Raw genomic sequence first — 27,500 nt, 5'->3', positions numbered from 1 at the left:
CTTGTTTCCTGGTCTTTAAAAATTCTTCCTTTTATAAAACCCAAACAGGCTCTGTACACTGAGATAATTAGAATGTTTATTTATTTTTTTTACTAATCTTTCTTTGATTACTTATAATAAGTAATTGTTTTATAAATAATTAAATAATAATAAAATAATTCTTAAACTGTAATTTGACTGGTTTCTCATTACACACTGTGTCTCTGTGTGTGTGTGTGTGTGTGTGTGTGTGTGTGTGTGTGTGTGCGCGCGTGTCTCTGTGTTTGTTTCTGTCTCTGTGTGTGCGCGCGTGTGGCTCTGTGTGTGTGTGTGTCTCTGTGTGTGCGTGCGTGTGGCTCTGTGTGTGTGTGTGTGTCTCTGTGTGTGTGTGTGTGTGTGTGTGTCTCTGTGTGTCTCTGTGTGTGTGTGTGTGTGCGTCTGTATGTCTCTGTGTGTGCATGCGTGTGTGTTTGTGTGGCTCTGTGTGTGTGTGTGTGTGTGTGTGCAGGAGTATCTGGAGGCTGGAGCTGACATCATCGAGACCAACACCTTCAGCAGCACCAGCATCGCTCAGGCTGACTATGGCATGGAGAACCTGGTGATAGTTTGATTACATTTATCAGTTTGGCATGAGATGATGAAGATGATGATGATGAGTTCAGCAGCTTGTAATGTGTGTTGTGTTTCAGGCGTATCGGCTGAATAAAGTGTCTGCAGAACTGGCCCGGAGAGCAGCGGATGATGTCTCCACACAGACAGGTCAACACACGGCCGTCTCGATCACAGTGTGTGTGTGTGTGTGTGTGTGTGTGACGTTGGGTGATGTTGTTGTTGTTGTTGTTGTTGGCAGGTTGTAAGCGGTTTGTGGCAGGAGCGGTGGGTCCCACCAATAAAACGCTGTCTGTGTCTCCATCGGTGGAGAGACCCGACTACAGGAACACCAGTAAGACACGCGAGAACGAACACTGATCCCGGAGCAGGTGTGCTGCTCTTCCTCACACCCCTGTGTGTGTGTGTGTGTGTGTGCAGCGTTCGATGAGCTGGTGGAGGCGTATGCGGAGCAGGTGAAGGGTCTGCTGGACGGAGGAGTTGATGTTCTCCTGGTGGAAACCATCTTTGATACGGCGAACGCAAAGGTACAGCTGAACTCTCACAGGAGCTCGTCCCATCAGCGTTTTCTGTGCTGTGTGATGAGGTTGATTATGATTTCACTGTTTTAACTTTAGTTTGTGTGTAATGTTGCTAAAGTCACAACGCTCAGAGTTCAGTGCAAAGGGCTTTTTCTGTATCGTTTCTGTACAAATATTTCCTGGTGATTGTGTTTCTGTCAGGCGGCGATATTTGCCATCGACCAGCTGTTTGAGGAGCGTTACGAACCTCGACCAGTGTTTGTAAGTGTTCAGCGCTCTCTGGATCTTCACGTCGTGAGTGTGTTCCCCCGACAGATGAGCTGTGTGTGTGTGTGTGTGTGTGTGTGCAGATCTCGGGCACTATCGTGGATAAGAGCGGCCGCACTCTCTCGGGTCAGACGGGAGAAGCGTTCGTCATCAGTCTGTCTCACGCTCAGCCGCTGTGGTGAGAGTCCGTCTGTCTCGTCTCGTCTCGTCTCCTCAGGACAGGTTTGGTTCATTACTGCTGTTCTCTCTCTCTGTCAGTATCGGTCTGAACTGTGCTCTGGGAGCCACTGAGATGCGTCCGTTCATTGAAGCGATAGGAAAGAGCACCAGAGCGTTTGTCATCTGTTATCCAAACGCAGGTGAGCTCATACCCCGATGCGTCTGAACCCTGTCTGAAAGGATTCTCGTCCCATGATGCACACGTGTCACATGCTAATGTTTTAAATGGAGTGTGTATGTTCTCTGGTCTGTGTTTTCAGGGCTTCCCAACACGTTCGGAGGCTATGATGAAACCCCAGACGTCACAGCGTCTCATTTGAAGGTCACTCAGTGTTACACAGTGTGTGTGTGTGTGTGTGTGTGTGTGTGTGTGTGTGTGTGTGTGCTCGACTCGTCACTCATGATGATGTTCCCGTGTTGTTTGTGGCAGGAGTTTGCGGTGGACGGTTTGGTGAATATCGTCGGTGGCTGCTGTGGAACGACCCCTGAACACATCCGGTGTGTGTGAACGATTGATCAGTGTGTGTGTGTGTGTGTGTGTGTGTGAGAGAGTGTCGAGATCACTGAACTCAACTCGTGTGTGTGTGTGTGTGTGTGTGTGTGTTTCAGGGCGATTGCTGAGAGCGTGCGTCATGTCAAACCCCGAGTTCCTCCTACAGATGTGTACGGTGATTATATGCTGCTGTCAGGTGCGTCTGATCTTCACCTCTTATTAATAATGGTATTATAAATGAATAATAAATGTCTATATAAAGTCTGTTTTTGTTTGTGTGTTCAGGTCTGGAGCCGTTCAGGATCGGCCCGTACACTAACTTTGTGAACATCGGTGAGCGCTGTAATGTTGCTGGATCACGCAAGTTTGCCAAACTCATCATGGCTGGAAATTATGAGGTATTCTGGGTGATGTGAAGCCTTCAAATCATAACGAGCAGACACACAGCTGGAATACATCTACTGCACACTGTGTCCCTGTGTGTGTGTGTGTGTGTGTCTCTCTCTCTCTCTCTCTCTCTGTGTGTGTGTGTGTGTGTGTGTCTCTCTCTCTCTCTCTCTCTGTGTGTGTGTGTGTGTGTGTGTCTCTCTCTCTCTCTCTCTGTGTGTGTGTGTGTGTGTGTGTCTCTCTCTCTCTCTCTCTCTCTCTCTCTCTCTGTGTGTGTGTGTGTGTGTGTGTGTGGTCTCTCTCTGTGTGTGTCTCTCTCTCTCTTTCTCTCTCTCTCTCTCTCTCTCTCTCTCTGTGTGTGTGTCTCTCTCTGTGTGTGTCTCTCTCTCTCTCTCTCTCTGTGTGTGTGTGTGTGTGTGTAGGAGGCGCTGAGCATCGCTAAGGCTCAGGTGGAGATGGGCGCTCAGGTTCTGGACATTAACATGGACGAGGGGATGCTGGACGGAGTGGCTGCTATGACCCGCTTCTGTAACCTCATCTCGTCTGAGCCGGACATCGCCAAGGTGAGGCTTCATCTCGAGTGTGACCGCGCTCCACAGATCCGCTCTGGATCAAAACTGCATTGAGGAATAAAAAGCTCAGATTGTGGTATATTAGTGCTAGTCACACTTTATTCAGAATCACGCTTACAAACAGAATCAACTAGCGCTCTCTATTAGATTCAGATTCTATCACTTTTCTCGTGTGTAAGTCACTTTGGATAAAAGCATCTGCTAAATGAATAAATGTGAACGTGTATGTTTTCCTCACTCCACAACAAATCCACTACAGTTCACTGTATTCAGAACAGGAATAACAAATAGAAATCTGTGTAAATCAAGCGATTTATAATACCCTTCATTATTAAAGGGGGGGTGAAATGCTGGTTTTCACTCAATATCCTGTTAATCTTGAGTACCTATAGAGTAGTACTGCATCCTTCATAACTCCAAAAAGTCTTTAGTTTTATTATATTCATAAGAGAAAGATAGTCTGTACCGATTTTTTCCGGAAAAACACGAGCGTCTGTAGGCGTGACGTGTGGGCGGAGCTAAAGAATCACGAGAGCCAGTAGGCTTTTGCGTTGAGAGCGTTTGGAAGCTGTGACATTACCTGAGGACAAAACCAACCAAAACAAACCATTGCTAACAGTCAGATTCAGCGTATATTTATGATCCAGAGGCTGAAATTTAACAAGAGCAGCATCAGCAAAGGCGTCTCTATGTGGTATGTACTGAAACTGTATATATTTGCTTAGCGGTTTTGGAAAATGATTAAGTTCTACTTTGTCGTTTTTTTTTTTTTTATTTAAGCTGTACATGTGGAAAGTGCAGTTTGATGACAACATCGCATGTTGTTTACTTGATGAGCTTATGCGCCGATAGCTAAGTTAACAACACAGAGATATTTGAAGCAGTTTTACTCACCGCCTGCGGTTCCAACACACGATCATGACCCTTTTTCGTTGGGACTGCATCATCCTTAAGAAATAAACGATACGCAAATCGTCGTCAAACTGGGCCTTGTTTGTAAAACAAGCATCTTCGAAATGCAGGGAACAAACACAAACACTTGCACAACTCCGTTGATGCTCTGTAAAAATAAACTCCATCCACTGGTCCCTTAATGCTGTTTCTCTTTTGGTAATCTGTGCAGGGTTGTCTTGCCCTGGCAACCAAAAACACACTTCTTTTGTGACATTTGGCGCCGCTCTGGCTCTGATCAGTGAAGTCTGTTGTGCTCTCAGTGCTCTGCTATACGGGAGCGCGCTCTTCCGGCAGAAGTGCCTCAGGACACATATAAGGAAATTCCGCTCCATCTAACGTCACACAGAGCCATACTCGAAAAAAACTTTCCAAAACTTGTGACAAACCGGAAGAGGTATTTTTGGAACAGAAATACTCCTTCAAACGTACAACTTAATTTTTGAAACTTTGTCCATGTTTAGCATGGGAATCCAACTCTTTAACAGTGTAAAAAACTCAGTATGCATGAAATAGCATTTCACCCCCCCCTTTAACAACGTATATTATAGACACCAAGCCTGAGATCATTTATTTAAAGTGAAACTGAAGCTACAGGCGTGTGTGAATACACATCTGGTTCAGCAGCAGGACAGATGTGTGGCTTTACACAGGTCAGTGTCAGGACCACTGCTACTGAGTGACCTCTGACCCCTGACCTCTGCTGCAGGTGCCGCTGTGCATCGACTCGTCAAACTTCGCGGTCATCGAGGCGGGTCTGAAGTGCTGTCAGGGCAAGTGCATCGTCAACAGCATCAGCCTCAAAGAGGGCGAGGAGGACTTCCTGCACCGGGCGAGACGGGTCCGTCGCTATGGCGCCGCTGTGGTCGTCATGGCGTTTGATGAAGAAGGACAGGTGACTTCCTGTTTATTAAATTATTAGAACATTAGTATTTTAACTTTTTTGTTTAATTTGAATTGGATTGTGTTGTCATTCAAAGCCTGTATGCTACCGAAATAACATCAGACCACACTGACCTTCATTGAATTAAAAACAAAACACAATCTCTTCTTTTGTGCTAGGTTTGGAATGACATGAGTGTGAGTAAATGATGATTTAGGGAAAGCTGAGCTTGTTTCAGTGTCTCTGAGTCTCTGTCACCCAAATAAAAGATCATGTTCAGCTCCTGAGAGAATCCAGAGGCTGTCAGAATACTGTTACCTATGAAATATGTTTCCTGTAGCTTTAAAAAGTAAATATTTAGAAGCGTAAACATTGCATCATCGACACACTCCGTGTTGTGTGAAGCACTATATGAACGAAGGAGACTCATCCGCTGGTGTGTTGTAGGCGACCGAGACGGATCAGAAGGTGAAGATCTGCTCACGTGCGTATCATCTGCTGATCAGTCAGGTGGGCTTTGACCCCAATGACATCATCTTTGACCCCAACATCCTGACCATCGGCACCGGTATGGAGGAGCACAGCATGTATGCCATCAACTTCATCAGAGCCACGCGGATCATCAAGGTGTGTGTGTGACGGTCAGCGACGAGCCGCTCCGGGCCGGAGGACCTCTGAGTTAACCATCTGTGTGTGTGTGTGTGTGTGTGTGTGTGTGTAGGAGAGTCTGCCCGGTGCCAGGGTCAGCGGGGGTCTCTCTAACCTCTCGTTCTCCTTCAGAGGGATGGAAGCCATCAGAGAAGCCATGCATGGAGTCTTCCTCTACCACGCCATCAAGGTCAGTGCGTCTCCTCTCACGGATCCCAGGTGTTTCCTACTGCAGACTCATGTTTGAGGTGTGTGTGTGTGTGTGTGTGTGCAGGACGGCATGGACATGGGAATCGTGAACGCTGGTAATCTGCCGGTGTATGATGACATTGATAAAGAGCTGCTGCTGCTGTGTGAGAACATCATCTGGAACCGAGACCCAGAGGCCACCGAGAAGCTCCTGCTGTACGCACAGGTACAGAACCAGAACCAGAACCAGAACCGGTCCGCTCTGAACCAGCTCTGCAGACGCTGGCTCTGTTATTCAGAATCAGTCCACCTAGATTTCAGATTCTGGAAGATAGTTTTGGCTTCATTTAAACATTATGAGTATTTCTGTATAGATATTCTGAATCTACACTGCTGTTCAAAAGCAAGATTTTTCATGTTTTAATTAGTCTCTTCTGCTCATCAGGGATGCATTTATTTGATTAGATATACGGAAAAAAACATGAAATATTATTGCAATTTAAAATAGTTTTTTTTTTTTTTTTAATACACTTTAAATTCTAATGTATTTCTGTGATGCTCCGCTGTATTTTCAGCATCATTCCTCCAGTCTTCAGTGTCACATGATAATTATGTCAGAAAACGACTTGCTGCTTAACATTGTTTTGGAACCTGTGATTAATGTTGATGAATAAAAAGTTAAAAAGAACAATTTATTCAAATTCGAAATCTTTTCTAGCAATGCAAGTCTTTATTATCAATAAACAAAAAATAAAAATACTGACCCAAACTTCTGAAGAGCAGTGTACATCAGAGCAACTTTTTAGCAGACACTTAGTAAATAAAGGACTGAATGTGCATCTCTTCACTGCTCCAGTGTTCAGCTTCTCATGTTTCCTGCTACTGGAGTATTTCAGATCCGGCTCTGTTGGAAGTCTTTCTTCTCTCAGAAGGATTGTTTTGTGCATGTAAACATAGCTAATGTTGACTTGAGAAATGTGATGCTTCATGAGTTAGCTGGATGAATCGGTGGATCGTGTCTGTGAGCGCTCTGTGTTCCTCGTGTAATAATGTGTTCCTGCTGTGGATGAGGTAGAACAACACTAAAGGAGGGAAGAAAGTGGTTCAGACGGACGAGTGGAGGCTGGGCAGCGTGGAGGAGCGGCTGGAGTACGCTCTCATCAAGGTCCGACACACACACACACACACACACACACACACACACACACACACTTGCTCATGGTTTGAGCTGAAGTCTCCAGCGTGATGAGAGATGATGTGTTCTCAGGGGATAGAGAAGTATGTGGTGGAGGACACGGAGGAGGCACGCACTCACACCCAGCGCTATCCTCGACCCCTGCGCATCATCGAGGGCCCGCTCATGAACGGCATGAAGACCGTCGGAGATCTGTTCGGAGCCGGGAAGATGTTCTTACCTCAGGTAACAATCAAACACAGCACAGAAGATGAAGTTATCCGCTTCTTTTATTGCCTGCGATGCTTCCGTCAACATCCATGGAATCTTTTCATTCCACAAAAGCTTCTATAGTAGAAAATGTTTCTGTGATTATTAAAATGATTTTTATAAGGGCTTTATTTTTTGAGAGGATTCATTGATGCAAGATTCTAAACTAAAATTTTCTTCATCAGAGTAAGAGTTAAGACTGTTAACAGGTGTGTGTGTGTGTGTGTGTGTGTGTGTGTGTGCAGGTGATCAAATCGGCCCGTGTGATGAAGAAAGCTGTGGGTCATCTGATTCCCTTCATGGAGCGCGAGCGAGAGCAGATGATGTCGTCCGGCTCTACTGAGGACGTGGTGAGCGTCTCCTCACAAGACTGCAGTGGGATTCATTTAATAGTGAAGAATAGTGAGAGTTCAGCTGGTGTGTGTGTGTGTGTGTGTGTGTGTGTGTGTGTGTGTGTGGTGCTCCAGGACCCGTATCAGGGGACGATTCTGCTGGCCACAGTGAAGGGAGACGTCCATGACATTGGAAAAAACATTGTAGGCGTTGTGTTGGGATGCAACAACTTCCGGTGAGTCTGAGATACTGACGGATCAGTGTGTGTGTGTGTGTGTGTGTGTGTGTGTGTGTGTGTGTGTGTGTGTGCTGGTGTTAAGTGGCTCTCCAGACGCTAACAGCTGCAGGTGTTTGATGTCAGACGGGTGAACGCTGCCATCAGTCACTCTAACACCACCGTGTGTGTGTGTGTGTGTGTGTGTGTCTCCGCAGGGTCATTGATCTGGGAGTGATGATTCCCTGTGACAGGATCCTGCGGGAGGCCATTCAAAACAAAGCAGGTCAGTTTCAGTGTCTCTCAGCTGATGTTCTCCTCTCTGAAGGACTCGTAACGCGTGATGCTCTGTGTGTGTGTGTGTGTGTGCAGACATCATCGGTCTGTCGGGTCTCATCACACCATCACTGGATGAAATGATTCATGTGGCTAAAGAGATGGAGCGTCTGGGTCTGAAGACTCCTCTGCTGATCGGTGGAGCCACAACCTCAAAGTACGTCTCATTCAGAGGAGATTCACCGTCTACGTCCAAGAGAAGCTCTTAATTTAGCCATTAACTCTGGAGAAGATTGTGATCCGTTTCCACGAATCAGTTCTAGTTAATTTCAGTGAATCATTTCAAAATCCTGATTCATTTCCAACATCACTCAGAATAAATCATGCAAATCTGAGTTTTTGTAGATTTTAGAGATTTTACAAAAATGTTTTGTAAAGTTTCACTGAATCGATGTCATTATTCCTCCGAAATGTGTCTGTTAGTGATCTGAACTCCTGATTGAACTCTGTGTGGTGTGTGTGTGTGTGTGTGTGTGTGTGACAGGACGCACACTGCGGTGAAAATCGCCCCGCGGTACAGCTCTCCCGTGGTTCACGTTCTGGACGCGTCCCGCAGTGTAGTAGTGGTGAGACGCCCGTCTGTGTCTTTATACAGCAGCAGCTAAACCCTTCTGATGATGATGTGTGTGTGTGTGTGTGTGTGTGTGTGTGTGTGTGTGTGTGTGTGTGTGCAGTGCTCTCAGCTGCTGGATGGAGGCGTCCGTGAGGACTTCTTCGAGGAGCTCCAGGAGGAGTATGAAGACATCCGACAGGATCACTACGACTCTCTGAAGGTCTGATGGTCACCAGATCGTTTTAATGCACCTGTTCATAAAGCGGCAGGTTAATGAGGAAGTGAGATCTGACGTGATGTGTTTCCTGCAGGAGCGACGCTTCCTGTCTCTGAGTCGAGCTCGAGAGAAGGGCCTTCACATCGACTGGCTCTCTCAGCCCAGACCAGGTATCACGAGCTAAACCTGCTCAACTAGTCTCTAACCAGAGCTTAACCAGCTGTGTGTGTGCACATGATGAACATCAGAGAGTGTGTTTCGTCTGCAGTGCGGCCGCAGTTCTTGGGCACACATGTGTTTGACACGTATGACCTGCGGAAGCTGCTGGACTTCATCGACTGGAAGCCGTTCTTTGACGTGTGGCAGCTGCGGGGGAAATACCCCAACCGCGGATACCCCAAAATATTCAACGACAAAACCGTGGGTGCGTCTGATTCGCTGCAGGACTGAGCCGGGGGGGGGGTGGGGGGGTCAGAGGTCAGCGTCGGTGACGTGTCTCACCCGTGTGTTTCAGGAGAGGAAGCGCGGCGTGTGCATGATGATGCGTTGAAGCTGCTGAACCAGTTGATTGACAGCCGAGGACTGCAGGCGCGTGGACTCGTGGGATTCTGGGCCGCTCAGAGCGACGGAGACGACATCCACCTGTACGCTGATGATGTCACGGCTCAAAACACCACACCTGTCGCCACCTTCTACGGCCTCAGACAGCAGGTGAGCACTCTGACCACAGTAAGCGAGCGGTGTGGAGAAGTGCATGACGTGTTGATGTTTGAGCTCTGTCCTGCAGGCGGAGAAGGACTCGGCGAGCTCCGAGCCGTACCTGTGTCTGTCTGACTTCGTGGCTCCTCGCAGCAGCGGCGTTCAGGATTACGTGGGTCTGTTCGCCGTGTCTGTGTTTGGAGCAGAAGAACTCAGTCAGAAGTTTGAGCAGCAGGGAGATGATTACAGCAGCATCATGGTCAAAGCCCTGGCGGACCGCCTCGCTGAGGTACACACACACACACACACACACTAAACATTATAATGAGTCAGTATGCTCATAGTGGTTATTAAAACATGCTGGTTCCGGTTCTCACTGTGAACGGTCTTCACACAGGAAGAGACTGACCTGTAAGACATGTTGAGTTTGAGTGTGTGTGTGTGTGTGTGTGTGTGTGTGTGCGCGGCAGGCGTTCGCGGAGGAGCTGCACGCTCGTGTGCGCAGGGATCTGTGGGGTTACAGCGGTGAGGAGGATCTGCCGGCGTCTGACCTGCACCGGCTGCGGTATGAAGGCATCCGTCCGGCCGCAGGATACCCCAGCCAACCCGACCACACCGAGAAACACACCATGTGGAAACTCGCAGACATACAGGAGAAAACCGGTGAGAGCAGGAGGCATTCCAAAAAACATCAGTTCTGAGATTCTGGGAATCCAGTTCTTCTTTCTATTCTAGAACCAAGAAACAAATTCCGAGAATGATAGAATCACGCAGCCTTTAGACACTTATGTTACCTTCTGTAGAAGAAGGGATGAGGTTCCTCAGATGTTTCTGTCCCTGTGATGAAGGGATCTGACCGTGTCTCCATCATAAAGCATCTCCGCGTGTCTCTTCATGTTCTCCTGCAGGAATCGCTCTGACAGAGTCTCTGGCCATGACTCCTGCTGCCTCCGTATCCGGCCTGTATTTCTCCAACCCCAAATCCTGCTATTTCGCTGTGGGTAAAATCACTAAAGAGCAGGTATGAACCAGACCATCTCAACAGAAGCATTCACCAATCAGACTAAGGAAGTGGTTTTCCCACAACAATGTCAAATTTCGACCCAATTCCAAAAGATGTGGCCAGTGTTTGTATTAGCATTTGTGTGATTGCAGGACTTTATAATGCTGCAGGAACAGTAAGTGCAGGTGTGACCTCCATCTCTCTCTGTGTGTGTGTGTGTGTGTGTGTGTGTGTGGGGGTCAGGTGGAGGATTACGCACACAGGAAGCAGATGGAGATGTCGGAGGTGGAGCGGTGGTTGGGTCCGATCCTGGGCTATGACACCGACTGACACTGAGCCGCTCGGATCTGGACGACACTGCAGAGAAAACTTCATTTTGTTTTGATGGTTTTGGCCCAGATTATGGATTTTAATATCAAAGGGTCCAGAAAACACTTTTATCTTTACACTACAGAGGTGCCATCTAGAGCCCTGCTTTTAATTACATTTCTATTTTTAATAAAACAGCGATGAGCACTTATTTTATTTTTAGGCCTGTGGGTTTTATAAATTGATTTCTTATGAGATTTAAAGAAAATACTGGTACAAAAGACCAGCTGAACTTACAGACTCCAGCAGATCCTTTAGTCATTTCTCGTCGATTGTCATTTCATCATTTAAAATGATCAGGATTCTAGACTGTAAATTCAGTGAGGTCAGAGGTCACTTTTAGTATTAATGTCAGAAAGTGACATAGTAATCTTAAGGACGACTTGTTCAGTATGGTGCTTTAACTGTAACGCACAATCCTGCTTTTATTTTGGTTTTAGGATTTTATCAGTTTGTTAATTTGACTGAACTGAGGAAAACAATTTGTGAAACTGATAATTTAACATTTGTTAAGATGTATATTTTCAAATAAATCAACATTAAATCAAAACTCTGTTTGGTGATTTATGAGTGTGTGTTAGTATTAGTATTTTATTAATAGAACAGAGTTTGGAAGCAGTTAATTTGAGCATTTTTCTATGGCATCCATCATTTCTACTGTCCATTCAGACTAATGAGTCCATGTAGAACAGATAATGGGGCTTTTGATATTTTTATTTTTATTAATCTGTTGGATTTATAGTATTAAAATTATATTACATTGGTTATTTGCTTAAAACAGTATGTGATATGTGAAGTGACATTCAGCCAAGTATGGTGACCCATACTCAGAATTTGTGCTCTGCATTTAACCCATCTGAAATGCACACACACAGAGCAGTGAACACACACACACACTGTGAGCACACACCCGGAGCAGTGGGCAGCCATTTATGCTGCGGCGCCCGGGGGAGCAGTTGGGGGTTCGATGCCTTGCTCAAGGGCACCTAAGTCGTGGTATTGAAGGTGGAGAGAGAACTATTCATGCACTATCCCCACCCACAATTCCGTCCGGCCCGAGACTAGAACCCACAACCCTTTGATTGGGAGTCCAACCCTCTAACCATTAGGCCACGACTTCCCCAACTGACAGCCTCGAACATGTTAATGTCGATAAATTATTGAAACATTAACGTAAAATCCCAAATTTACTTCAGCACAAATGTTTAATATCGAAATTAACATTTAACATTTACTAACATTAACACTGGTATCAGTTAATATTTCATACATTAAATGTTAATTTCGATATTAAACATTTGTGCTTAAGTAAATTTGGGATTTTACGTTAATGTTTCAATAATTTATCGACATTAACCTCTTCAGCTCTGCAGCATATTTTGAATTTTTTACAGAATTAGGCATACCAGAATTTAAAAGAGAGCCCTACTCGCATACTTTGGAATAAATTGATACAAATGGTCTCATTTGACAGAAAACTCTCTGAATTTTAAAACATGGGTAAAATATTGCATATTTTGTATTTTATATGTTTACAATACTGTGATAAACACTGACAAAAAGTCATATTTTTATTATTATTTTTTATTAAGTTTTTATTTAAGAGTCTGTAATTTAGGACTTGTTTGGTCTATGTCGCTTCAGACAATCTCTTTTGATTCCACTAGGTGGCATTAAACAGGAGAAAAAAGAATTTTTTTGATAACATCTTCTAAGCAAAAGTTATTTAGCTTTAATAGAAAGGAGGCGTTAGGCTCTCCAAGTGTACTTTTACAGTCACCATTTTTGATTACTGAAACCAGCAAGCATACCTGAACTTAAAAGACAGCCCTAACCACATACTTTGGAATAAATTTATAAAAATGGTTTCATTTTACAGAAAACTCTCTGAATTTTAAAACATGGGTAAAATATAGCATATTTTGTACTTTATATGTTTACATTACTGTGATAAACACTAACAAAAAGTCAGATTTTTATAATTTTTTTAATTACGTTTTTATTTAAGAGTCTGTAATTTAGGACTTGTTTGGTCTATGTCACTTCAGAAAATCTCTTTTGATTCTACAAGGTGGCATTAAACAGGAGAAAAAAGAATTTTTTTGATAACATCTTCTAAGCAAAAGTTATTTAGCTTTAATCGAAAGGAGGCGTTAGACTCTCCAAGTGTACTTTTACAGTCACCATTTTTGATTACTGAAACCAGCAAGCATACCTGAACTTAAAAGACAGCCCTAACCACATACTTTGGAATAAATTTATAAAAATGGTCTTATTTTACAGAAAACTCTCGGAAGTTTAACACAAGCACAAGATATTGCATATTTTGTACTTTGTATTTTTACTATATTGTGATAAACACGGAAACAAAGTCAGATTTGTATTATTTTTTAAAGTAAGTTTTTATTTAGGAGTCTGTTATTTAGGACCTGTTAGGTCTATTTCCCTGCAGAAAGTTTCTTTTGATTCCACTAGGTGACAGTAAAAAGATAAAAAAATAATTTTGTTGATAACATCTTCTAAGCAAAAGTTATTTAGATTTAACCAAAAGGAGGCGTTGGAGTCTCCAAGCTCTGTAGCTTTACCTGAAGAGACAGAATGTCTTATGTCTCCAAGTTTCCTCAAAAAACTCATGTCATGGAATAAGCAAAATAAGGCAAAGTTCTGTTCTTGCATTTTATTTTACACACACACACACACACACACACACACACACACACACAAGATAAGTATCCTGACTTGCTGGCTCCCATTCTTCACCACTGGATGCTACAACTGCAAAACAAAACAAAAATGTATAAATTTACACTGCAATCCCAAAATGCATGCTAAAATGACATACACAAAAATAATCCAGATATGCAAGTAACAGAAAGAGGAAAATAATGATTACACATACACAAATCCATGAGTATGTATAAATAAATGAGAACAACCCTTGCATATCTTATGTATATGTGAATTGCATTCATGTGTTCGTTGCGTGTGTGTAATTCAAATATGTAACGAACACATGAATGCAATTCACATATACATAAGATATAAAAATGCACAAGGCAGTACACGTATATATAATATTGATAAATAAATTCATGCAAAAACAAATTAGCATGCAACTAACGAAGGCAACCGATGAACGCAATTCGCGTATACAAGAAAGACATAAACTGCACAAGGCAATACACTTATGAATGCAATCGATGAATAAATTAATGCAATAATAATATTAGCATGCAACTTACAAATGCTTGATACAAACAACGTATACTTACTCAAAATCAGGGTCTTCTCCCAGTTTGTAAGCAGCTTCTCTGACCGAGTCAAAGCTAGCTAGCCTCGCTGCAAGTTTCAGTGTCGGACATCCGATCAAACTCCTCCAAAGCCGCCTCCACACCAACAAAAAACTTTCTTGAAGTCATTTTTCAGAGACATATAACTCTAACAGTAATAAAAGCACGCAATAATTCGCTAAAACGCTATCCAAAATCACAAAACAAACTTCCGATCAACTCATCAATAATCATCTGCGCCCGTTTGCGCCGTTTTCTTTAGTCCCACCTCCTCAACTTTGGAAAGGAACAACTCGGGCTCTGAATGGTCTAGAAGCTTGATCGATGTGTCTATGGAGAGGGGAGGCTGTCAGCTTTCATGACATAGGACGCACAGCGTGATGACGTCATTGCAAGTCGAAAGGAATCAAAGAGAGTCAATACAAATACTGGTCATGTTTTACGCTGCATTGCATGTTTTGATCTGCGCATCTGAGACATATTATAGTGCCGTTTAGCCATGCATGCTCACAGACACACGAGAATGCTCTCATTTTGAAGAAAACAACCTAATCTAAAAGCTGATATAGGATTTTAGGCTAGTATGTGAGCACAGATGTAGTTATCAGCGCAGAAATATGACGCATACGTTTGCTTGTTCACATAAGTAATTTCAGTTTTCGTGATTCTTTTGAAAATTATTATTTGTTATGTCACTGTAATGTATAAGATCGGTGAAATAAAGTACACAGTGACATTCCTGAGAGTGAGAGCTTTCATTTGATGTGTGACTTGTCCATGTTTGGTGAGTTTGTGTGCTATAAATATGAAATATGAACATTATTCATCTGATTTTCTCAAGGGGGGGTGGTTGTGGAAGAACGAATTTATACCTTATTATTTTCTTTTATGTAAAATTAATGCAAATACCATGGGACTTGCAAGAAAGCAGAGGTTCTACGCTTTCAAAAAATACCATATATGACTAGTTTTGTGCTTCACAGTTTATAGATTTTTAAAAAATAGTATTATGACCTCCCCGCGGACCCACCGGTGGGTCCTAGGGCGTGGCCAGAGTTCAAGAGGTTAACATGTTCGAGGCTGTCAGTTGGTCACGTGACACTCACATGCAGGTATAAATATTAATAACAAATTTCATATTTTTATTATTTGGATCGTTTTTTTAATAGTTTTATTTTTCACTTTTATTTCTAATTTCTGCACTTTATTAATTATTAGCCTGATTAACTCAGGAACACTATTTATTTTTTTAAATCCCGCGCTAATTTTCCCGCTCTAACGGCTCAGAGTCAGTCATTGTCATCGCGGTTTGGTTTCTTGTCGATCTTTGCTCTGTTGTGGAGCTGGAAAACCTTTGTCTGAAATGTGAGTTACTCGATATAAAGTTCTTCTTTATTGTTTTTTTTTTTTTTTTTTTGTGAGAAAACTGATATTCGTGTTCTTGTTGGTTCCGGAGAACCGAGTCATTCAGCTTAAACTACATAATCTGCAGGTTCAGAAGTCAGTCGTTTAATATTCATGAACATAATCGTTTAACCTTACTTTAGTTTGCCTCAACATAAGAAAAGAAAAAAAAAGCCTTTTATGTTTTTCACGGATAGAGTCGTGTTTGCTCCGGTGTGCTCGTGATGGCGCTGCTCGATGCTGTAACGGTTTTAACCGGTTTAACGGTCATCCAGCAGAGGGCGCGCTCCCGCCTCCGCACACTCACCGCACACTCATCTGCATAGCCCCGCCCTCTGAGTATATCAGCCGTCCAATGAGAATGCGGCAGGAGACACCCGTTACACCCGCATCAGAGCCGTCTCCGCCGCCGCCTGAGAGCTTCATCTGTCCGGTGAGAGGCTCCGAACCCACGCCGAACCATGACGGACGGCGAAGCCGAAGACGAGATCCAGTTCTTACGGACCGTGAGTCCCCGCACTGGCCTGTGTGTGTGTTTGTGTGTGTGTGTGTGTGTGTGTGATGCGGTACTGATGCAGTGGTGCTGATGCTGCGGGAGCCACCGGCTTCCGTCCGGTTCTCTGCGCTTGAACTGATGAACGTGGGTGTGAGGAAACCGAGCGCTTATGAAGGCGGATGCAGTGCGTATGTCCTGATGAAGTCAGTGTTGAGCTCCACTGCAGACGCCCTGTGTTTACTGTGATGTTATGCTGCATAAATGCTGCAGATCATTCAAATGAACCGTGTGATTGATTGATTGATTGATTAAGTACAGTATGAATTAATAGAGATTATTGATCAGTGTGGGAATGTGCTGCATTAACAGTCACAGAATCACAGATGAGGCAGCAAACACAGGACATGAGAAGAACTACAGGAACAATACAGATGATTGGATGCGGATTGTATTGATTGAGCAGGTGTGTTTCACAGGCATGTGTGTAACCAGATATATAAAATGCAGAGTTTAGGAATCTGTCGTTGTTGTGATGATGGTGTAGGTCTGATGTGAATAAGTGTTTGTGATCAATAATAATAACAAGGTGAGGTCTATCGCCTTTGGCTTCTTTGCATTCATGAGTGTCGTCAGTGCAGATGTTTGCAGCATCGCTGTGTTTGTGTGCACTTTGGTTCGTCTAGAACCTCATGCATCAGTTCTGCCTGCAATCGATCCGTTGATTGTTGTTCCAGCAGCACAAAAACACCCAAATCACGCTGATGAATAGATAGAAGCGCCTTCTTAGAGCTGCACTATCGTCTTCAGTAAACACACCAGCAGAAAATCATTAGCAAGCATTACATGTTGAAAACGGCATTGATTCCCTCCTCCACCCTACAGCTCAATGCAGTGCGGGTTAGATGGGACTGAGTCCAGTGTGTGTGTGTGTGTGTTATGGTGTAAAATGAACACACTCAGATCACTGTAATGGCATGCGCTGGATATGATGATACATCTGAAGAAGAACTGCATCTCAGGAAACCTGCCAGCACATGATCATATTCACCTCAGGAATAATGAACAAAGAAAGAATACCTAACCTCATTTTTTTGCATTGACATTACTGTATAATTATTGATATATGTGTGCATATATACATATAATATAAAATTGAAGCATTCTCTATAAATCTTTAGTTGAACAATTCATGATTTATTGTTTTGATGCAAAAATCTAAAACTTATACTGTTGTAAAGATGTGTTTTATGTCACAATACAGAAACTTTTACTGGTCCTACAGTTCCATTTTTGCATTTATCAGATGCTTTTATCCAAAGCGACTTTTTTTAAGCATCCTTTTCATTGTGTTTCGAGGCGAATCATGAGCCACACATGGGAGCATCTCATGGGAACCGTGTGGCGATGCTGTGATGTAATCTAACAGACCGGAGTCTTGCAGTGTAACCTGGGAAAGAGGTTTAGTAACAGCAGCGAGACCGTCAAACTGTCTGCTCTCTCTCTTCTGTCTCTCTCTCCACACAACATTAATATTTGATAAGATTCTCCTGTTACATAATCCAGAGGGAAGATAAATGAGCAGAGGAGTGTGGAGCTGTCTGTCTCTCTCTTCTCAGAGTTTGAGTCTGACCTGAAATAAACATTCGTGTCATGAGCAGACGACCTCACCGTCCTCGGCCATGTGGAGTTGAGCCGCTCTGATTGGACGCCTGTCCAACCCGCTTCAGCCAATAGCAGCCGCCAGCATCTGTCATGCATTTCAATATGTTTTGTGTCAGAAATTTGATTAATAAGGCAAGTCAGGTTTATTTATGCAGCACTTTTAATGATCGCTTCAAAGCTGCTTTACTGATTGGTTTACTATATCATGACATGAATCATTACTGTGACTAAATTAATGAAAGTCAATTATTTCTTGATATAAGATTTTATGAAGTTCACCCACATGTACCTGTTTTTATCAGGGAGCTTCTAGAGTGAATTCACTAGTGAACATTAAAGTCAATTCTGTAGTGAACTCTAGTAAACTCCATAGTGAATTCTATAGTCGATTAGTCAATTACATAGAGAATTATGTTGTGAACATCAGATAATTCTGTAGTGAATTTCTGTAATGAACTCTGTAGTAAACTGTATAGTGAATTATATATTGAATTCTAATGATTTCTTTAGTGCACTGATTCTATAGTCCATTACATGGTGAACTCCTATTGGTTGTCTTAGGTTGATTCGTGTAAAAACTTCAAATTGACTCTTGTGACCCTAGTGAACTAATTAGCATATATGTAAATGGTACATTGTGACTAATTAGCATATGTTGATTCCTCTGGTAACTCACATTGATAACATGTCATAGTTTGAGTGTAATAACACAGTATTCTTTCAGGTTCCACATGAATCAGTGAATATGGTAAACATTCACCATGGTATAACCGTCATGCTCGGGGGATGTCAGGGTTAGATGTAATTCATAACAGCTGTGATTGGTCCGAGCAGGTGATCACATGACATTCAGAGCAGCTGTGTGACTGAGTGATTATTAATGAGATATGACAGAACAGTACACCTGGTTCATGTGGAAGTGAAAGGTCTGTATGTAGTGAACACTGATGAGTGGAGGACCTTTGTGTGTGTGTGTGTGTGTGTGTGTGTGTGTGAGAGAGAGAGAGTGAGTGTGTTTGCTCGTCCAGCGTGCAGGGGGAAGAGAGCTGTGTGTGTGTTTAATAGAGTCACCCCAGGTCTGTCTGATTTACTGTGTAATTAAGAGAGCGAAACACAGAGAGAGAGAGACAGGAAGAGTTTCTCGCTCTGGTGTCACTGTGATGTAGTGCTGGTGTTCCAGCACAGCGATAGAGTGTGTGTGTGTGTGTGTGTGTGTGTGTGTGTGTGTGTTTACTGCTGTTGTGAGATCAGAATAAAACAAACAAATTCCCCTAAAAAAAACAAATCAAAGTAAAACACTAAATAATATATATATATATTGTGTTTGAAATAAAATTAAAATACAATTATTTTAAAATAAAAACATCTAAATTAAACAAAATATCTAAAAGGTGAAATATTTTATGTTTACTTGCATGTCATGTGACCATTGTTCATCAGTCAGGCCATCAGACCAGATTCTAGTGTTAACTAGTGGGTTAATATGTCTGTTAAACAGCTGGAACCTAGTGTGTGTGTGTGTGTGTGTGTGTGTGTGTGTGTGCGAAACACCATCAGCTCTAGTGTTTGCTCGGATCAGCTGTTAGTTTCGTCACAGGAGCAGTTTTTTGATTGGTTCACTTGGGATTCAGTGAAGATCGTTTATGAGAGTCACTGAATGTGTTCGTCCTGTGAACCGAGCGTGTGTGTGTGTGTTTGTGTGTGTGTGTGTGTGTGTGTGTGTGTGATTGAGTGTGTTCAGTGCCATTGCGTGTATACATCCTCTATTCTCTGCAGTGATGTGCTCGTTTGCCCAATAAGAATCGACTGTTCAATTGGCTCTTGACTTTTATTAATGACAGATGCTGCTGCACTGTGACTGTCGCAATTAACATCCCACAACTCACATGAAACTGTGTGTGTGTGTGTGTGTGACGGCAGGCTGCAATGAATGATAAATGAGTATTATTGTATGGGCTTTGTGGTGTTGTTATAACAGGATGTGCTCAGAGATGCTGTGTAAACACACACACACACACACACACACACACGCAGATGTGAGCTTCAGATCTGCTGCTGCATTGAAAGAGTGATCAGATTCAGCTGATGTTCTTGAAGGTGTGTGTGTGTTTGTGAGATCAGCTCCCATCTGTCTCTTCCAGCAGTGAGGTGCTGTCCATGTGGAAACACTGCATTCTGGGTGATCTCTGCCTGAATTCTGATTGGATGCCAGACTGAACCAAAAAGAAAAAATGATTTATTAGATAAGTGCTAGTATTAAATTGGTCAGGTGCTGACAAAGAGATGTCTTTACAGCTTCTCAAACAGAGTCCAGGAAAAGGTCAGTGAGAGTGATGTAAAACAATGTAATATTTAATCAAATGAAATTTGAACAGTTAGTTTCTTTTTGGGCAAACATAGACTGCACAACAGAGGTTTACTGTATAAATGAAAACATGGAGGAAATACTGCATGTTATTACTTAAAATAATAATTACTTTTCTTTTGAGAAGTATTTTCTTAGTAATATATTTGGTCATTGTAACTGAACACTTATTTGGGGGGTTGTTTGATGGTAGTTTTCTTCTGATGGAATGGTGAAATGCTGCTGAAGTGACTCTCAGATGAATGATGACAGTGAGATGCAGAAGAGCATCACGTGTGCTTCAGATGCACATTTCCACAGCAGTCACAGACACTAGTGCATGAATAGGATTCATTCTACAACATTTTGAGGTTTGAGTTCTTGTAGATTATTGTCATGGTGATCAGGTTTGTAATAATTCTCATTGTCTCAAACCATTTTATTATAATTATTATTAAAAGAAACATTCACCTCAGAAATCACTTTAAATTCTGTACATACTGTCACAACAGAAACACGTCTGCTGTTGCAGGTGAGCTTCAGCGCCGCTGTGTTCTGTTCACCTGGACTCTGTGTGTGTGTGTGTGTGTGTGTGTGTGTGTGTGTGTACACTAGCCCTCGTGTGTGTGTGTGTGTGTGTGTGTGTGTGTTTATCTTTGAAGTGAACAAGCCTTTGACTGTGACCTTTCTGCTGTGAATAGACCAATGATGTGAACTGATATTCAGAGCACCGCTCACACTGACCTTTTTCGACAGGAAGTGGAAAACAGGCACTCACACGACACTTAACAGCTGCTGTTTGATTGGCATCTGTATTATTGGTATCTTTATTTAAGCATTAAAGGAAATATTGATGAATTATCATTTTCTAACATTTGTGATGACCAAGTTTCCACGGTTTGGACTGATGAGTGTGTTTGCTCTCCATGATGAGATGGACATGTTCAGTCTAGAGGTTATTAGTGATCAGCCGCTGGACATTTGTCTTTCCCACGGTGGTGTTTGTTAAACACTCTGTCCATCATCATTCACGCAGCTCAGACATAATGATGCGCGGTGACACCGTCAGTGCCTCGTTTGTAAAGCCCTCCATCATTGGCAGCTTCATTAGCTCTTAGTATGCAGATGGAGACGTGTGTGTGGACCAGTCAGCTGGAGAACATGCCACAGTCACACGAATGAGACGATCATCTAACACAGAGCTGACAGTCATTTACTGGGAATTAAGAGACTCAACATTTGACAGACAGAAGTCTGAATGTCATTCTCTACACCTGTGTGAACTTGAGGAGAACTGACTCTATTTCATGTTTCTGAATGAAGTGTCTTCTGCTCATCTATGCAATTATTTGGTCAGAAATACAGTAGAAAGGTGATGTTGTGAATATATTGTAAAATGTAATTAATTACTGTGATGGAAAGCATAGTGCATATTTAATTTCTTTATTTATTTGTTATTTTTATTAGAGATTGAGTTTTTTGTTATATAACATCACAACATTCAATATGTTTTAAGTCTCAGTCTCTAGTAATATTTCTTCTTTTCTGATTCTGCTGTTGCAGCCTGTCTCTCTCCCTCTCTCTCTCTGTCTCTCTCCCTCTCTCTCTCTCTCTCTCTCTCTCTCTCTCACTCTCTCTCTCTCTCTCTCTCTCTCTCTGTCTCTCTCTCCCTCTCTCTCTCTCTCTCCCTCTCTCTCTCACTCCCCCCCCCCCCTCTCTCTCTCTGCAGTGTGCTTATGTAATCTGATTGATCAGTGGGGAGTGCTGTAGTGCACCAAAAGGAGCGAGCAGAGGAGATTCTCTCCACTCCTGTTTGTTGAGTCACTCATCTCTAGTACTAGTGCTTATACTCAGAGTGTGCTGCTTCTGTCCTAAGTGATCAGATGCACCGGTTCACCTGCTGAACAACAAAACAGCTGAAAAAATCTAGAGATAAAAATGACAAAACGATCTGACACGAGTGAAGTGATGTCTCAGATGGTCTCAGTCTGCCTTGTCTTTGTGGGTTTATTTTTATCTTTCTGAGCTCTTTATTTCAGAACTTTTGTTCAGTGTGTGTCAGTGATTTTACCGTGTCTTCACATTAAAAGCGGATTACTGGATTCAAACCGGATTAGAGCAGCAGCTCAACTTGACTGCAGTAATTGGTCTCTGTGAACGTTCCCTGTCGCTCCTGGATTTCAGGATGAATTATTCCAGACCATCCGAGCATCAAGCGCTAATGCGGCAGACAGAGAATATGTGTGAGAGCTGACCTGCTTTCTCCTGTGTTCTTGTTCTTGTGGAAAGTAGCAGAACTTTGTGGTTGTTCTTCAGAGTTTGACCCCTAAACGTCACAGCAGCCTACATAAAGCAGCGGAGGGCATGAGTAATGACTTCACACCGCTGCAGATGTACACTATTTATAGTGAAGCTACAGCTAAACTAGAGCTTCACTTCACATGTGGTCACCTCCACACGTCCTGCTGCCTTGAGCTCAGGACAGCTTCCTTCAGCAGAGGCTGGAATATTATCATAACTAGATTATACCATAACATCACAAAGGAACAATATCACTGGAATCACTTTTAGAATTATTTTTTGTAGCTGACTAATAATAAAAGCATTGACAGCCAATCAGAACCCATTCCTGCTTTAAAGAGCTTGAACATTTAAAGTGACATATGACAAAACTGCAGCACAATTAATATAACTGATCACTATTGTGCGCTGGTGTGGAACATAATATATTTATTGTTATAGTAATCGACATAGTTACTACATTGTAGTTATCACAATAGTTATCATTATAGCTAATGTTAACATTATGATTACATTTATAACTATAGTTGTAGTTATTGTTATCACTAGGTACTGTAATCATTATAGTATTTGAATAGCATTGAAGCTCAGGGAATAAATCAATCGTAATGACCCGTTTAACACTGAAGTGAGATCAAGATTTGATTTGATTTCTTTCTGTTTGATGAAGCTGTGTTTGCAGAGAAAGAGTGTGTTTGGATCTGTGTCCTCCCACACTGTGAGCAGCAGAAGTTCATGCTCTCTTCTGCTGAGAGGAATCACATCTCTCTGAAATCACTGATCTACTACTACAGCTCTGCTTTCTGCTCAGCAAACAGGAACTAGTTTAGATTCGGTTTATTTGTGCTAGCAGCTCATGATGATCACTGTGACAGTATGGAGGAGTTGGTTTGAGTTCATTAAACTGTCATTGATTATGATGAGACGTGCTGAGATGATCAGAGCTGATGTGATTATGAGCAATATCAATATCAACTGGATGCTGAAACCAAACACAGGCTTCCCTTCAGCTGCAGCCGTCATGACAGGACAGACCTGTGTGTGTGTGTGTGTGTGTGTGTGTGTGTGTGTTGTGTAATAGTGTAGTACTCCGCTCTCACTCCTACATGTGTTCATAGAGACTCAGGCACTTCAGTCCAAAAATACTCAACAAGAGTCAGGTGCTGGTCCTGAGAGACGCTCCACACAGCTGCTGCGCTCGCTCGCTCTCAGGAATACCGTGGTTTTACTGCCAAAGGTTCCACACACGCTTTCTGTTCTTTTGTGCATTACAGGATTGTTATAAATCATTCTGCTGCACTCACAGAAAGTTTCTGATGGAGTATTTGACTGTGGCTTGAGTTGATAAGATGTGAATGTCCTTCAGATGTGTAACTAAAGACATTCCTGCTGACCATTGAAATGTCTTTGATGACTTGAGTTTTCATTCATTTCAGTGACTTTCCCCAGGCTTGAAAATCTGTTTTCTCTCAAATTTTAAAGCTTGCATCATTCAGTGAGGATGTTCAAACAGATTCAATGTCCAGAGTTTCCCATACATCGATTTATTTGTGGTGGCTTGCCACAGTATCAATGCTGACTGCCACAAGTATATTTTTAAAAGGCTTTGACTTTGTTGAATAAATATCAGCTTTGCAAAATTCAAAATCAAAACGCGGCAGGGGTGTTGTGGGTCTGTGGTTCTTCTGTCTGTGGCTCTTCTGTCTGTGGTTCTTCTGTCTGTGGTTCTGGCTGTCTGTGGTTCTTCTGTCTGTGGTTCTTCTGTCTGTGGCTCTGGCTGTCTGAGGCTCTGGCTGTCTGTGGTTCTTCTGTCTGTGGTTCTGGCTGTCTGTGGTTCTTCTGTCTGTGGTTCTGGCTGTCTGTGGTTCTGGCTGTCTGTGGCTCTGGCTGTCTGTGGTTCTTCTGTCTGTGGCTCTGGCTGTCTGAGGCTCTGGCTGTCTGTGGTTCTTCTGTCTGTGGCTCTGGCTGTCTGTGGTTCTTCTGTCTGTGGCTCTGGCTGTCTGAGGCTCTGGCTGTCTGTGGTTCTTCTGTCTGTGGCTCTGGCTGTCTGTGGTTCTTCTGTCTGTGGCTCTGGCTGTCTGAGGCTCTGGCTGTCTGTGGTTCTTCTGTCTGAGGCTCTGGCTGTCTGTGGTTCTTCTGTCTGTGGCTCTGGCTGTCTGAGGCTCTGGCTGTCTGTGGTTCTTCTGTCTGTGGCTCTGGCTGTCTGTGGTTCTTCTGTCTGTGGCTCTGGCTGTCTGAGGCTCTGGCTGTCTGTGGTTCTTCTGTCTGAGGCTCTGGCTGTCTGTGGCTCTGGCTGTCTGTGGCTCTGGCTGTCTGTGGCTCTGGCTGTCTGTGGCTCTGGCTGTCTGTGGTTCTTCTGTCTGTGGTTCTTCTGCCTGTGGCTCTTGCTGTCTGTGGTTCTTCTGTCTGTGGTTCTTCTGTCTGTGGCTCTGGCTGTCTGTGGTTCTTCTGTCTGTGGCTCTGGCTGTCTGTGGTTCTTCTGTCTGTGGCTCTGGCTGTCTGTGGTTCTTCTGTCTGTGGTTCTTCTGTCTGTGGCTCTTGCTGTCTGTGGTTCTTCTGTCTGTGGTTCTTCTGTCTGTGGCTCTGGCTTTCTGTGGTTCTTCTGTCTGTGGTTCTTCTGTCTGTGGCTCTGGCTGTCAGGTCTCAGTGTGACTCAGCAGCACTCTTCAGTGTCTCCTCATGTGATGTTCTGTGAGGTGAACAGTGATCAATATCCACCCGTCATCAGCTGATGAGAGACTGACAGCTAATTGTAAAGTGTGAATGATGCGGCTGTATTAGTGCATTGGGACACACAGAGAATACAAACACTCATAATCCATGTTCACAGCCCAATTAAAACATCTTCGACCCTTCAGATTATTTTTCTAATAATTTAATAATCGGAATTTAAATAGAATGCAACTCATATAACCGCAGTCAGTTTGGTTTTTAATATACTTATTTTTCCAAATGAATTACCCACAAACCTGTTCATACACACAGCAAATAGAGTGTTTACAAACATTAGAGATGAATAATCAGTGTTTCAATTCATACATGTAGACATTTGCATTTCATTTGTACATTTCAAATTATATTTAATGATTAACCTTAATTTTGTGGGACATAATGGAGGAGCACTTAATTTCCCAAAATGTACAAAAAAACCCTCTAGATATTATGTTATATAATAAATGTAACATTACTATTATTTAAATAAATTCAGATTTCACTGTTTTTTAAATAAATTAATTATTTTCATTATCAATTTTCTTCATGTTGTAACATTTTGTTGTGCAGTCTGACAAAATGAAATAGTTTTCTATGACTGTTAATTCGTTTGGCATGATCTGTGTAACTGTGTGTGTTTGTGATGATCACAGGATGTTTATGTGAGTGTTTATTAGCTGCGTAAATGTCTGCGAGAGATTACAGCAGGTTCAGATAATCTGGATTTGATCTGAGCTCTGTTACATGGATTATAGCAGTATTAGCCTGTACTGCACACACCACCCATCTGAAAACATCAGACTGAACACCTGACCACAGCCGTGCACTTACTGTGAGTGGGCTGTGTGTGTGTGTGTGTGTGTGTATACTGAATATACCATTCAAAAGTCGATTTTTAAAATGTTATTAAAATAAGTTTCTTCTGCTCACCAAGGCTGCATTTATTTAATCATAAACACAGTAAAAATGGTAATATTGTGAAATATTATTCTAATGTAAATCATCTGTTTTCTGTGTGAATCTGTGTTAAAGTGTAATGTATTTCTGTATTTCCAGCATCATTCCTCCAGTCTTCAGTGTCACATGATCTTCAGAAATCAGAATAATATGATGATTTACTGCTCAAGAAACATTTCTGATTATCATCAATGTTGAACACAGTTGTGATACATTTTATTTTTCAGAATTTACAGACAAATAGAAAGTTTAAAAGATTAGCATTTATTTGAAATCGAAATGTTTTGAAAAATAAATTTTATACATGCTTTTACTGTCCCTTCTGATCAATTTTGTGTGTTCTCGATGAATCAAACTTTTGAGCGCTAGTTTAGATGTGTGTTTGTCCTCTCGGTGTCCAGCAGACAGCGACACACCCATCACACTATCTGCAATGCAGTTCAGTCTGGTCTGCCAGATCCCTGTCTGTCTGTCTCTGTGTTTCAGACAGGTAACGGCCAGTGGATCAGTCTGTATCTGCAGGAGTCCGCGTGTGTCTCGTGTGTGTCTCGTGTGTGTCTCGCGTGTGTCTCGTGTGTGTCTCGTGTGTGTCTCGTGTGTGTCTCGTGTGCAGGGTTTGTTCTCTTGTTTGTGTTGTTATAGCATCCGTGTGCAAACTGTTATAACAGTTGAGTCAGTGATTTTATAGAATGCAGTGCAAGATGAATTAGAGTTGGGAATTCGAATATTTGGGCTAAAATAAAAAGCGAATATTCAAATATTTGTTTAATTAATTACAGAGAAAGACATTATTTTTATTTTATTACGTTTTTGTCAGCATTTCTGAACAAGCTTTTGTTTAGGCATTATACACAAAGTTCTACAACAACATTATGCTATATCTCAAGGTTTTCTTTTAGTTTAAAGAGTTCATATTTGGCATTTCTTTACGACTGCTACAGCAACTGTAATTTCTTGAATATTTGGACATATTCAAACATGTAAACTCAGACTGAGCTTTTATTCTGAAGTCTTGATGAACAGATAGCATTTTGAGAAAGATATTGATTACCTTTCGAATCTGATGAAATGGCACACTTTGCATTCTCAGATGAACGTTATAATAAACCCAAACCCAGTAATATGCACAGATGGAGTTTGAGACATATAAATAAAGTGCATATATTAAACCTGCTTTGCAAATATTTATTTAATTAAATCATAGTGTTTGTGAAGTCAAAATAGTCATGAAAGCCATGATTTTTAAATGGGTTTAATATTGGGCTGGGCGATATAACAAAACATTTGACCCATTCTCAATTTTTAATTAGTCAACTTGAAAATATAACGACAACATGATTCAAGTAACTTTTTCTTTATTAACCCTCTAGATCTGTTCCAAGTGCATCACTATGTATAAATATATTTGATAACAAAAAGATTCAAGCTCAAGCAGAGCATTTCACATT

The 27,500-nt window shown here is 42.3% G+C and overlaps 2 protein-coding genes and 1 long non-coding RNA gene across 5 annotated transcripts in view; 2 read left to right on the top strand and 1 right to left on the bottom strand.

The window, feature by feature from the left end:
* Positions 1-11,436, top strand: part of mtr (5-methyltetrahydrofolate-homocysteine methyltransferase) — a 13,870-nt gene extending 2,434 nt beyond the window's left edge. Inside the window, exons 3-33 of one of the 3 annotated variants that reach the window (XM_052612072.1) lie at positions 488-577; positions 669-738; positions 830-922; positions 1,009-1,115; positions 1,311-1,370; positions 1,460-1,554; positions 1,635-1,735; positions 1,856-1,917; positions 2,026-2,093; positions 2,205-2,284; positions 2,374-2,486; positions 2,898-3,038; positions 4,708-4,893; positions 5,329-5,508; positions 5,603-5,719; positions 5,804-5,944; positions 6,794-6,883; positions 6,986-7,138; positions 7,408-7,512; positions 7,630-7,730; positions 7,928-7,995; positions 8,082-8,202; positions 8,530-8,611; positions 8,720-8,818; positions 8,910-8,985; positions 9,084-9,239; positions 9,330-9,526; positions 9,603-9,803; positions 9,985-10,177; positions 10,423-10,535; positions 10,761-11,436. In XM_052612072.1, the coding sequence (XP_052468032.1) occupies positions 488-577; positions 669-738; positions 830-922; positions 1,009-1,115; positions 1,311-1,370; positions 1,460-1,554; positions 1,635-1,735; positions 1,856-1,917; positions 2,026-2,093; positions 2,205-2,284; positions 2,374-2,486; positions 2,898-3,038; positions 4,708-4,893; positions 5,329-5,508; positions 5,603-5,719; positions 5,804-5,944; positions 6,794-6,883; positions 6,986-7,138; positions 7,408-7,512; positions 7,630-7,730; positions 7,928-7,995; positions 8,082-8,202; positions 8,530-8,611; positions 8,720-8,818; positions 8,910-8,985; positions 9,084-9,239; positions 9,330-9,526; positions 9,603-9,803; positions 9,985-10,177; positions 10,423-10,535; positions 10,761-10,847 (3,546 nt within the window). In that variant the 3' untranslated portion in view covers positions 10,848-11,436. The remainder of the gene's footprint in view (positions 1-487; positions 578-668; positions 739-829; positions 923-1,008; positions 1,116-1,310; positions 1,371-1,459; positions 1,555-1,634; positions 1,736-1,855; positions 1,918-2,025; positions 2,094-2,204; positions 2,285-2,373; positions 2,487-2,897; positions 3,039-4,707; positions 4,894-5,328; positions 5,509-5,602; positions 5,720-5,803; positions 5,945-6,793; positions 6,884-6,985; positions 7,139-7,407; positions 7,513-7,629; positions 7,731-7,927; positions 7,996-8,081; positions 8,203-8,529; positions 8,612-8,719; positions 8,819-8,909; positions 8,986-9,083; positions 9,240-9,329; positions 9,527-9,602; positions 9,804-9,984; positions 10,178-10,422; positions 10,536-10,760) is intronic. The other 2 variants (XM_052612074.1, XM_052612073.1) reach the window with 2 other exon arrangements.
* Positions 11,437-13,548: 2,112 nt separating this feature from the next.
* On the bottom strand, positions 13,549-15,241 carry LOC128025591 (uncharacterized). Its single transcript, XR_008186187.1, has 2 exons — positions 14,159-15,241; positions 13,549-13,661 (listed from the first exon to the last, which is right to left on the bottom strand). It is a non-coding gene; the product is annotated as an uncharacterized LOC128025591 (long non-coding RNA).
* A 696-nt stretch (positions 15,242-15,937) lies between these two features.
* Positions 15,938-27,500, top strand: part of ryr2a (ryanodine receptor 2a (cardiac)) — a 77,878-nt gene continuing 66,315 nt past the window's right edge. The window contains exon 1 of the mRNA XM_052612071.1: positions 15,938-16,086. Within this exon, the coding sequence (XP_052468031.1) occupies positions 16,042-16,086 (45 nt within the window). The 5' untranslated portion in view covers positions 15,938-16,041. The remainder of the gene's footprint in view (positions 16,087-27,500) is intronic.

Source organism: Carassius gibelio, chromosome A12 (assembly GCF_023724105.1).
Source record: "Carassius gibelio isolate Cgi1373 ecotype wild population from Czech Republic chromosome A12, carGib1.2-hapl.c, whole genome shotgun sequence".
Taxonomy (NCBI): domain Eukaryota; kingdom Metazoa; phylum Chordata; class Actinopteri; order Cypriniformes; family Cyprinidae; genus Carassius; species Carassius gibelio.
Note: the sequence above shows the minus strand (reverse complement) of the source record. Positions and strands in the feature narration are given on the sequence as shown.